This window comes from Lissotriton vulgaris, chromosome 3_1, assembly GCF_964263255.1.
Source record: "Lissotriton vulgaris chromosome 3_1, aLisVul1.2, whole genome shotgun sequence".
NCBI lineage: Eukaryota > Metazoa > Chordata > Amphibia > Caudata > Salamandridae > Lissotriton > Lissotriton vulgaris.
In genome coordinates, this window is record NC_141689.1 from 1,607,030,089 (window position 1) to 1,607,042,565 (window position 12,477).

Here is a 12,477-nt window from a genome sequence, read left to right on the forward strand (position 1 = left end):
AATTGCAATTTAACATGCAATTTGTTGCTTTGAGGTTCCTTCTTTATTGTCATAGCTGAAATTCATGAGTAATTGCTCAGGTTGAGGAAAAAGTACAGGTAGAATTGGAGACATCATTTGATATTCAACTAATGCAGAGAACTCTCCACCACAGAAGATGTATTCGAAAGAAAGTAGCAAAAAGCAAGGGTTCATGGAGTGAAAATCTTCAACTCATTGATTTTAAAGGTGTGCTCTTTGGCTTCCCTCCTTGAAGAATGTGGTGTGCCTGTTAGATGCAAATATCTGAGTTTCTCCCAATTGTTCTGCTCAAGTGATGACTGGCAACAAGACAGCTGGCCATCAATTTGGTACTGTGTACGATGGTCAAAGAGTCAATTATGAATAAACGTACTTGTCATTACCGACAGAAAGCGAATGACTGGAACAGACCCAAAATAAATAATTTCATGAGTTTTGTGAAAAGGAATGCAGCTCTTGTCTCTCTTTAAGCACGTGGATGCTACATTTACTCCTACAGAATAAAATTTCAGGCATAATGAGCCAGTTTTAGAAAGTGAGGCAGTTATTGATGCAGTTGTGGTAAAACTGTATTCACCTTCCAGTGAATTTAGTGCATGTGCTATCCTAGAGGAAGCATCGCTTCCCTACATTCTTATGACTTGATTGCTTATAAAGTCCAACTTACACCAGAATTACTGCTGGAGAACAAGACATCACAAGTGAACACACCAGGAACCAAATGAGCACAACAGATGAGTCTCAAGAGCCCTTCTGACTCTGGCGTACCGATTAACCTTCCTCAGATGAACTGGCAGCTCGTTCAACAATTTGGGAACAAGAGGGAGCATCCACCCACACACAGGTGCTTAACTGAACATCTACAGTTGTAACAAAGGTTCTGAGCACAGGGATCTCAGGGAGCATAAAGATGGGCTGAGCTGGATTCTGGGTGATTGAATGGTTTGTAGATGGAGCAACGGCATTTAAGATCAACTCTTTGCTCCGCAGCCAACCAATGTTGCCTTCTACGAGCCTCAGACACATGGGCCTATTTTTTAAGGTGATAGATACGTTGTACTGATGCATTCTGGACTCATTAAAGCTTTAGCAAAGGAGAAGCCGGTACGCTCAAGTATAAAGAGTTAAAGTAATCAAATTTAGACATCACAACAGAAGTGGCAACAGTTGTATGCATGCCTTCATGAGTAACAGGGATATAAAGCCCCCTGAACCTCAGTTTTTTAGGACCCATGATATGAGGTTCCACAACTGAGTCATAGTGCAGCACTGGCTGCTGCTCTACACTCATTAAGCACATTGAGGAAGATTCTGCCCAATTAGGTCCATCAATGAGCAGTGTTCATAGGACAGTGTACTAGAATGGTCCTGCTCTGGTTAAGGCCATGCAAATCAATGTGCCCCTTTACCTTCGTTTTCAAGATGGTTTGGGGGATCAGGCTAATGGGTCAAAGGACATAAGGTGAGATCCCTGACCAACTCATTCCAAAACCTCCTCCTGAAGTCACTGGTGGTCATCAGCTGCAGGAGAAGAACATTTCTTGTCACACTGAAGCAAAAAGATCGAGAGGTGCTGACAACATTTTTCAAAGACTCTTCCCAATGTCAAATTACACTGTCTCTGCTGGATGTATGACATTACAACGCATGTTTTTACCACGCATGCCTTTACATCACATGTTTTACAACGCATGCTTTTACAACGCATAGTGTTGAGGGGTGCTGGATAGTGAATAGTTTAATTTACTATTCCAACTCCAGTCCCCGTGGATAGTAGGGAAGGTGTTGGATAGCAAATTAAATCTATTCCCTATCCTAGAGCGCCCCCCAGCGCAATGCGTTGTAATGGCATGCGTTGTAATAGTTGCGTCGTAAAGGCTCTGCATGGTAAAAACTGTGTTGTAAAGGATGTTCCCCGTCTCTGCTGAATGCCATCTGAATTGCTGGGTAACCTGGGGATTGCCACAAAGAGATTGACTGCGATGAATCACCGAGTGCTATATTTTAAGGGGCTCGTCTGAGGTCTTGCACATCCTTGTCTATTTATGTAAAACATGGATATCCTGTGGATGCTTTAGAGATAATACTTTAATGGAAGCAAAAGGGACTCCGAGCCAGCTGCATACTTCAAAATTCCAACAGATTTAGGTACAGTTGCTGCTCTCGGCTTGGCCTTTGCTCCTGCATAGAAAGCTCCTGTTCAATAACACGAGTAGATGAATTTATCTTTCATGCATAACATTTTTATCTTTGGCTCTCCTATGTTCCAGGATCAGTTCAAGAACTGGAGCAAAGTAATTCCATGTACAACAATTCTGTCTACCCAAGTTGATAAGCACATAAAATGTTCTTAAATGCAGACGCCACTATTTAGGGGGAAAATGGAAACCACGCATAATGTTACCAGTTTTTTAGATTGCATTTGAACAGCAAAAGTAATGACGGAATTGGCATTAGTCTCTCTATTCAGGTATTTATTTCATGGACCGATGTTACAATTTCGTCGAATAATGCTGCGGCTGAAAAGAGGGATTTTTAGGCAACCACTCTCTTTTCTCAGAGATGCTCTATAATGGCCATGGTCATAAATAATATTCATGGTGCATCCTCGAAGGAATACGAGAACCATTTATTTTATTTGGACTTGGACAGGTTGAACATCTTTGCTACCATCTTCATCAAACGTTCCTATATCGTTTGGTGACAATTTAGATGGAATATCAAGCCTGGGGAGGGGGTTCCACAGGCACATCAAGCCTCCAAATTATAAATATCTTGACATCTATTGCCCAATAAATCCTTACTCCAGTTATCCTCATTGCCATATCCTTCATGTTGCGAATATTGTCTGTCCTCTTGGTGGACCTTCTGCAATCTCTTTAGAAATGGCAATAATACTGGCGACAATGTACCCTAATAGGATAATGTAGTAGAGCATGACGTTCCACCTTTGAAGGTTCAGGTAATTGCAAGCACAAGCCATAGAATGAGGCTGTGGAACAACGGGGGCTGTAAATAGGCAGTCCACCAAAGGCCCAAAAACAATGCTGCACTTTCTATGGAGCCGCTGAAAGTAAAGTGGGCTAGAAGTTTCGGAATATTAATCAAGGCTGCGTTCCAGAATTCAGCCTAGAGTACAGATAATCAGTATACCAGAGAATGTTTCAGGAAGCTCGTTGTCGTGTCTACGTGGTTGGCACTGCGCAGCGCAATCACTCACGGACACAGGTAGGTGCAATCACGCTTCTTTATTTCGATATTGTATACAGCCGGCCACATGCACGTCCTTCTTGGTCGCCCTGGTCGAATCTGTCCTCTTCCTGTCCCCTGACCGGATGTGGTGTCCGGTGACCTGGTCACCTCCCTCACGACCCACAGGGTCCTAGTGTCTGCTGTCCCTACTGTCCTGTCGCCTTGTCCGTCGTCTTTCTGTAAGGTCATGACATCTCCCCCTTGTTGCAAACAGTTCGTGTCCCAGTTCTACTAATCACTCCGTGTCACCACCATTTACATTATTGCTCGTCGTTGCAGTGAGAGAGAGAGAGAAAGAGAGAGAGAAAGAGAGAGAGAGAGAGAGAGAGAGAGAGAGAGAGAGAGAGAGAGAGAGAGAGAGAGAGAGAGAGAGAGAGAGAGAGAGAGAGAGAGAGAGAGAGAGAGAGAGAGAGAGAGAGAGAGAGAGAGAGAGGAGAGAGAGAGAGAGAGAGAGAGAGAGAGATGAGAGAGAGAGAGAGAGAGAGAGAGAGATTGTCAGTCTCGTCAATTCTTCTCCCCAGTCTCTGTTTCCTACTTCTTTCTACGTAGCTCTTTGTCCCTTTGCATCCCTTTCTTGGTCGTCGTTTTCTGCCGCCATCTTTCTTTCTGCTCTTCAGTTGTTCTCCGTTTTTTCTCAGTTTGCCAGTCGCTCTTTCTCTTTGTCGTTGTTCTCTCCTCTTGCTCTTCTTTCTGTCTTCCATTGTCCTTCTTCTGCTCTCTTTTTGCCGGCCTCTCGTCGCTTTGATCGTTCTACTTTTACCTCCGTTTTGTTTCTTGCTCCTCTCTTTCTACAGCCGCCTTCTGTTGTCTTTGTTCTCTCCATCGTTCTTTTTTGTTCTCTTCCTCTTTCTTTGTTCCCTGAGTCTTCTCTTTGCTTGCTCTCAACAGAGCTGTTGTCTTTTTTATATGTCATTGTTATAATGGCCCATCGTTTGGGCGGTGCTGCTGCTCATCAGGCATGGCCCTGGTACATCACCTTGTAGAACATGAATGTCCTCCGTGTTTATCTTGTCATTGTATCTCAGTTCCTCTGTGAACTTCCCCAAGTTAGTCCTTCTTTCCTTGCCCCCCAAGTAAAGATCTTTACCTTGGACGCTCTCAGGGTCGGCTTGACTTCCATTTTCTCATACTCCGATGCACACATGACATTGCAAGTTGCACCACTGTCCAGTACAAAGTCTGTTCATACACTCCTACTCTTATCTTTGCATGGTCTGTCTTTCCTCGGGTGCTTCTGTCTGCTGGCTGTGTTGTTTCTCCTGTTTCTTCTTCCTTGCTCTGCTCAGTGTGCACCTCCGACATGTGATATAGTCTTTCTACTTTCTCTGTTTCCTCTTCTTCACCTGACCCTCGTGATGAACTCCTCCTTTCGTTGTCAACATATCTGACACATGTCTTGTCGTCGATTCCTGTGGTCTTCCTGTTCTCACATTGTCGTCTCTTAATGGAGGCACCTTGGCACATACTGGCGTAGTGATTTCTTCCACCACATCTTCTGCACGTCTGGCCAAAGGCGGGGCATTGACCTCTGTGTGGAAATTCCATTCCGCACTTGTAGCATGTTCTTTCAGGTCGTCTCCTCTCTTTTTGTTCCCTCCAGTCCATTTCTTCGTTGGTCTGTGCGATATCTGCTTGTCGTAAATGTGCGTTTCTGTTTCAACGCTCTTCCCTCTTTCCATTTCCTTGGCATGTTCCGCTGCTCTCGCCTCTGCTCTCGCTAGTGACAGGATGTTCTCCAATGACGTTGGTTCCTTAAGTATCCTTGCTCTGAATCCTGTGTCACGACAGCCTCTATGATCCGTAGCCTGATTGCTTGCTCGTTATCAAATTTATCAAATTCACAATGTGTCACCAATTTCCTCAGCCGTGTCGCGAAGTCGTCTAGTGTTTCGCCGACTTGTTGACATGCGATGGTAAAAGTATACCATTCGAAATCAATGTTTCGTTGCGGGTCGAATTTGGGCTGTTAGACATTTCTTTAGTTGGTCATATGTTTTTGTTTCATCAGTCGGCAGTGTCACCAGAAGTTCTTCTACGTCGTCCCCTGCCAAATTCAATAGTAGTCCCAGTTTTCTTCCAGCTGCTACATCCGTGTCGTCTACATATCTTTCGAACCGTCTGATCCACTTTTCCCACCTTATTCCTATTTGTGGCTCCGATAGGTTAAACGGTAGTGGTCTCCTGTATTGTGCGTTAGGCTTTGGATCTGCCATTTTTCCTTCTCTTCTTATCTGTTCGTTCCTCTTTTGTTTCCTCTTTTTCTTCTTCTTCTTTTGTTCTCTTGCTTTATCTTCCTTTCTCTTTTGTCTCTTGTCTTCCCTTTGTTTTCTTCTCCTTTTGCTTTGTTTTATTGTAATCTTTCTACTTTCCTTTTTTTTTATGTGTCTCTTTTATTATTTTCCTTCTCTCTTTCTTTGTTTATTTCTTCTTCGTCTTCTATTTTTTGCTCTCTCTACTTTCCTTTTTCTTATGTGTCTCTTTATTATCTTCTTTTCTCTTTCTTTGTTTATTTCTTCTTTGTCTTCTATTTCTGTTTTTTTTCTTTTCGTTTTTAGCCTTTCTATGCTTTTCTTCTCTTTTCTTAATTTTTTTCTGCTCCTTTTTCCTTATTGCCTGACTCCTTGATGGCCACTCTCCTTATTTCTATGCCTTTTCCGCTTTTGTCCTTTTTCCCTAAAATGGCCGCCGCTCTTCTCGCGAGATTTCGCGTTCAAAATCTCGCTTGCCTGGCCCCAAAATGGCCGCTTCCCCGTTCTCGCCTCTGATTGGCCTAGCCGACTGATCTCAAAATGGCCGCCGAGACTCTCGCGAGAGCTCGCGCCTATTTTGAGATTTCGCGCGTTCCTTCGCGCTTACCCCAGTTTTGCCGGATTGTTCGTCAGAGGCGGTCGGGTGGGCTCCGATGTCGCTTCTTTTCGCTCTTCTTCTTCACTCTTCTTCTTTTGGGCACATCCAGGGTGGGCACCTGGTTCTTCCGATGTCGATGGCGTCAAGATGCACGTCGGTTCTCTTCACACCCTTCGTCGCCAGATGTCGTGTCTACGTGGTTGGCACTGCGCAGCGCAATCACTCACGGACACAGGTAGGTGCAATCACGCTTCTTTATTTCGATATTGTATACAGCCGGCCACATGCACGTCCTTCTTCTTGGTCGCCCTGGTCGAATCTGTCCTCTTCCTGTCCCCTGACCGGATGTGGTGTCCGGTGACCTGGTCACCTCCCTCACGACCCACAGGGTCCTAGTGTCTGCTGTCCCTACTGTCCTGTCGCCTTGTCCGTCGTCTTCCTGTCAGGTCATGGCATCTCCCCCCTTGTTGCAAACAACAGTTCGTGTCCCAGTTCTACTAATCACTCCGTGTCACCACCATTTACATTATTGCTCGTCGTTGCAGTGAGAGAGAGAGAAAGAGAGAGAGAGAGAGAGAGAAAGAGAGAGAGAGAGAGAGAGAGAGAGAGAGAGAGAGAGAGAGAGAGAGAGAGAGAGAGAGAGAGAGAGAGAGAGAGAGAGAGAGAGAGAGAGAGAGAGAGAGAGAGAGAGAGAGAGAGAGAGAGAGAGAGAGAGAGAGAGAGAGAGAGAGAGAGAGAGAGAGAGAGAGAGAGAGAGAGAGAGATTGTCAGTCTCGTCAATTCTTCTCCCCAGTCTCTGTTTCCTACTTCTTTCTACGTAGTCTCTTTGTCCCTTTGCATCCCTTTCTTGGTCGTCGTTTTCTGCCGCCATCTTTCTTTCATCCATAACTTTATTCAGCAGAAAAAAAGGTTTGTGTTATTGGCTCTATTAAAAAAGCAAAGTGCTTCAAATAAAACTGATCCGAGGGGCTACAGCTGGGATAAGAGAAAAACAGGAGTAGAGAAAACCCTCAAACGTTTGTATTTAAAAGTAGAAGTCATTACTGGAGGAAACTGCTTTGTAGTTAGGTGTGACACTACCGGATGGCCAGAATAAAGTTCTCCACGCTTTACACCTATTATTAATTAATCCCGATGGAATGGGGAGTAACTGTGTATGCCTGGTTTTTCTAGGTGGAATTCCTATTTCCATGGGAATGAAGACTCGTAATAGCTACCTGCTAAGAGAAGGTGGTAATTATGAGCTGCGGGCCCAGTGGAGCGTGGCGGGAGGGCGGCTGAGGTAAGGGCAGGATGTGGCATGGGAGGGGCAGCACTACAAGCTTGCCCTTGCCTTGGAAGAAGGTTGAGAGGGGACTGGGGTCAGGCACCACTTGCAGCACATTCCCAAAGTGATTTTACAACAGGTCCGGTGTTCCTGCGTTCAGAAAGCCCTGGTGCAGGAACGGGGAACCACTTATAATTGAGTGGAGTGTTATTCCATCCAGAGATGCCGCTCTTCTCAAGTTGTTTGGGGCTGAAATGTAGCAGAATGTTTAAAGGGTGAAGTTTAAGCCTCCTCATCTCAATGGCTGCTTGTTAAACTCAAACAACGGGCAGGCTATTGATTTGTGTTAAAAATAAGTCACCAGTACTGCTATGCTAAAAGCACAAAGTATTCACAGCCTCAAAATGTTATCATTCAAAGCCTTTGAATCTATTAACGATTCAACACTTGAGAAACAGAGAAAAACGACTGCCTGGTCTATTACAGTTACCATCCACTATGAAAATCAAATCCAAGAAAGAAACAATCCGATTGCTGCTTTTCACCACTGTTCAACAAGATTACGCTGCTCTTTAAATTCCAGGCCAGAATAATACTCAAACTGGGCAATAACGCACTAAATGAACAATGCTTGAAGATCTGCAGACACATAGCATACATGGAAAGCGTACACTGATTGTTTCACCTTCACTATGCATATTTACTAATATGTTCCTAATACTTTACTTCTTTTGCATCTTACTGGCGGAAAATGACGTTTAGTAAATATAATTTTAAAGACAAGTGGTTTGTATTATGCAACATTTCTCCAACACAAATTAATTAAAAGTTTCTATATCTAAACTGGTACACATAGACCAATAACTTCTGTTCTTGTTCCTATATCTACATACTTTTGATGACCCATAATGAAGGACATTAAGTTATACATTTGGCTACTCAACGTATAGGATGTTTCCACGAACAATAGTATTTTACATAAAACTTTCTGCTCTTCTTTAAACAGACTAATGAGGAGAAGAAACAATGTATAGTGCCTAGATTAAACACTGACTGGAAGGTGACATGATCTAAAACCAATGAAGGGGATGTGTGGTACTCTCTCTCATAGTCCTCCATGCAACTGAATATACATGTAAGACAAATGATGTTATTACGATTGAAAGATGCTTTGCCCTAGTCCTGAACCTAGAGGACTCAACCGCCACTCAAAAAAAGGTTAGGTGCTCTAGGCTTGCAGAAAGCTCTCCTTCCGGAATACGTAGCGGAGTTCTTTCCACTTTTAAAAATGTGATACACCCCAAGCAGATACTATACCTACTTGAAAGTGTGAAGCATATGGTTTTTCAGTTGCCTCTGTGCTTAAGGATCTCTGAAATCTCTTTTGACAAAAGTGGACATCCATTAGTTTTGATTCGCCCCAGCTTCAGTTTGAGAAATGCAAAAATGATTTCCTCAGCGCATTAAGCTATGACAGCAACATATCAGTAGCAGCACCGAAAGAATATAACATTTAATGCGAAGATCCACAACTGTACATTGCATTTGGTCTGCTAATAGAGGCACCTTGAGCCAGTTAAGTCCTCTCTGTAAGAAAAAACATGACATGGGTTTATGCCTTACCCACAACTTATCTCAGCATGTTTCACCACACCAGAGTAGGTAAATACCACTCTGGGAGACTCCACCAAATTGGGAGTTCTTATACATTTTTTTTCCTGGACATAGGGAGGTATCCACTCATATATATCCAAGGATAAGCCCAAAGATTCCTTTTTTATTAGCAGGTACCCTTGATAGGATTAAAAGAGAATCATAGGAGGATGTTGGATGAAGTATAATGGTTCATCAATCCAGTAGCAATTAATAGGATTGATGAACCATTTTACTTCATCTCAGTGTCAAGGGTACGGATTTGCCAATGGCAATAAAATAGGGCTGCAGCCCATAAAGCTAGAGCCATCGGAGGAGCATTGAAAGGACAAGCCACACACAGTTCATCTGTCCTGTGGCAATGGAGGACTGAGGTGTGTAACTGCATCGGAGGCATGAAACAGCAACTGTTTAGGGACGCCCTAAGAGTGGGAGAACATATTATGGAGATGCCTCTAATACCCTACTTACTACATTCAGGGCAATCAAGAAAACAGGATCCACACCACGGCCTGTAATGTGCGCCATATGGAATAAAGAATGTTCATTGGGCCTTCAGAAGCGGATTAAAGATGTTTCCGTTTCCAGCCTACCCAAAGCAGGTAATAAGCTCTCCACACAACTAGTCACTCCTCTTGTTTCGTACCTCTTCGATCTTTCTCCACTGCCTGGTGGTCGCCTGGGAGTCATATAAGGTCCTTAATAAAACATGAAATATCGAACACACTCCACTTTGGAATCCTAGTGCTCCGATGATTTTTCTCTTTACGGATTGGAAGTACTAGAATGAATTTCTGTTTTGAGAGGGGAAGTTATTTAGCGCAGAAATCTCTGAACAGACTTCATAAAAGTGTTAATTGAGGGGAATCACTATTCTGGGGAGAGTAAATAGGACATGACTTGGATATACACCATTTCCTTTGTCTATGCGTGAAGCACCGTGTCAAACACGTTTCATCTGCACTATGCTGCAAAGTTCGAAAAAAAATGGTTCCTGAAAGAAATACAAAGCATTTACCACCTATTTCAAGTTGAAGCGTTTAATCTACATGGATAATGTAATGAAGATGCGCCTGATTTGAAAAGCTTGTACTTGGTGAAAACTGACGATTATGGGCGATTTCGTTAGTTTTGTATTTCAGTATGGTCGATTGTTACAAATCTGGTTTTTGATGTATGTGATTTTTTAATAATTCCTGAAACCGACAAGCAATAAATATGAATCACTTAAGTCAAATATAAGGAAGAAAAGCAGCGTCCTTCAAGTCAAGCTCTCGTTAAGACACTTGCTAGGTGAAGGGGTGAGCTAAACCACAAGAGCCGCTCTGGCATGCTTTGTACAGTAACAAAAGAACACAGAAATGATGCTAGGGCTATAGGGGGACTGAAACTAAAAATGTAGCATGTTTGCTAGCATGTGCATACAATTCCCGTATTCGAAGATTATAATTGGACTATCTGGTGTTTTCCATGTTGCTGGTGTATCGGTTTTACACATGCCTGCTGGCCTGCAAGAAAACAGACGCTGGGCGACTTGATAGCTCTGCAGTGCATGTTCACATATCGATTCCACTAATGCGTCCAGACTACAGTAGCTGCTAATGTTATTTTTAAAACTATTTACAGTAATTGGCAGGGAAATGGAGTCTGGCCAAAAAAAAACACTCGCAGCTGGTGAGGTCACTTCCTGCTGTACACAATTACTACTATAGTAGGGGTGGGGTCACACAGGTGGGCACTTTGCATCTGGAAGATAATGCTCATGAAGCAGAAAGACTAAACTGTGATTGGACACAGGAGAGACGTGAATAGGGGGCTTGTTTGGGAAAGCTGACCAAGTGGCATCCCTACCCAGCACTGTGTAGGATTCCCCTGTAAAGCGGTCTCTGCTGCCCCTCACCAGCGATGGCCGGCTGGTGACCGATGTCCTTTTGGGTGAAGGCGTTCCACTTCTACAAGAGAGGAAACAGAGTATTTACACACAAAACCAAAGAAAACAGGAGAAGAAAGCAAAAGAAACCTCACACTTACGCAGCAATGAACTGGAAAGGTGTTCTCCTCTTTCACACAGCTTACCACTTGCCCCCAATTTACTACTTGCCCATAAAGCTTACAACCACCATCACAGCTTACCACGCACCCACAGTTTACCACACAGCTTGAAACTTGCCAACACGGATTCCCTAGCACCCACACAGTTCAGGGAAAAGGTTTTAAAAGAAATCTTTTTAATCGAGGTCACGAAGCCATGAAAATGTAGACAAAGGCTTTAAATCAAGAAAGTGATCTATCAAAACATATTCCTTGCCAGATAAGAAAGTAAGCGTGCAGATAAGCAAAATTGTCCTGAGATATAAATATATATCATACTTTGCAAATCCACCGAAAGGGATCAAAGTGATCTAAGTGATCCCAAAACTCTTCAACATAAAAGACAATTGAAATACTACCACAGTCACTCTTGCCGTTGCAGACTCTACAAGGTGTGTATTTGAAGATTAGATTGTGTATGTATGTAGACACCAACAGTCACTTATACACCAGGCACAGATATCTGACCTACTGCATCTCTAATCACCAAGCTAATTCTTCTAGTAATAACCCTCCCCCTCGCTCTCCCTAAATGTTTCTAGCCTACACGGCCAACCTCACTACCCATTGTCTCCAGTCATCACATTACCCCATGGATACCCAGCCACTTTTCCTTTCCAATGCAATGCCACCTCCTCAAATCACCCAAGTCACCTTACTGATAGCCTAGAGAAAGAACACTAAAACACAAACCTCTGAGTTTTCACATCATATTCATACCTTATTCTTAATCCCATTCGGTTTATGGCATGCCTCCTTTGTTTGTAACTGGACATTGTTGTATCACTGCCTTGTTTGGCACTCTCACATCCTTGCAATGTACTTCTGAGATACCAATTAGAAGTGGCTCCTCCCTTAGGACTCAGCCACACCAGTGGCACTCCGCACTGATCGTGCCATCTTTTCTCATATGCCCCACCATGACCGTAAACGGGGGCTGGTGTGGGCATTCTACTCAACAATTCAATTACAACCACCCTCACTAACTACCCCCCTTCATCTTTCGAATACTACTGTACATCTCCAGTGCTTTCTTCAAATCAAACAAACAGGACTACCTCCCACCCCCTAGGCAGAACTGATTCTCTGACTATCTTAACTTACTTGTACCTACCATTTCAGTCATCCTCCATGGTGATTTAAATACGACTCTCAATAATCAATATATTATATTTTCACAGTTTCTCGTCATCCCTCGCTAAACAACACACATTTCGCACAAGGACTTTATTTAAAAACACCTATTAATTAACTACTACCGAAACACATCAAGCCCCTCTACTCCTACAATTGGCCATTCTCCATCTACGACTGTCTCATCTTGCCTCTATTGACAAAATATTTGA

General features: G+C 43.3%; 1 protein-coding gene across 5 annotated transcripts in view; it reads right to left on the minus strand.

The window, feature by feature from the left end:
* FSD1L (fibronectin type III and SPRY domain containing 1 like) overlaps positions 1-12,477 on the minus strand; it is a 359,379-nt gene that overhangs the window by 42,307 nt on the left and 304,595 nt on the right. For 4 of the 5 annotated variants that reach the window (XM_086962086.1, XM_086962083.1, XM_086962084.1 and 1 more), the window contains one exon: positions 10,892-10,992. In XM_086962086.1, coding sequence (XP_086818212.1) covers positions 10,892-10,992 — 101 coding nt within the window. The remainder of the gene's footprint in view (positions 1-10,891; positions 10,993-12,477) is intronic. The other variant, XM_086962085.1, reaches the window with a different exon arrangement.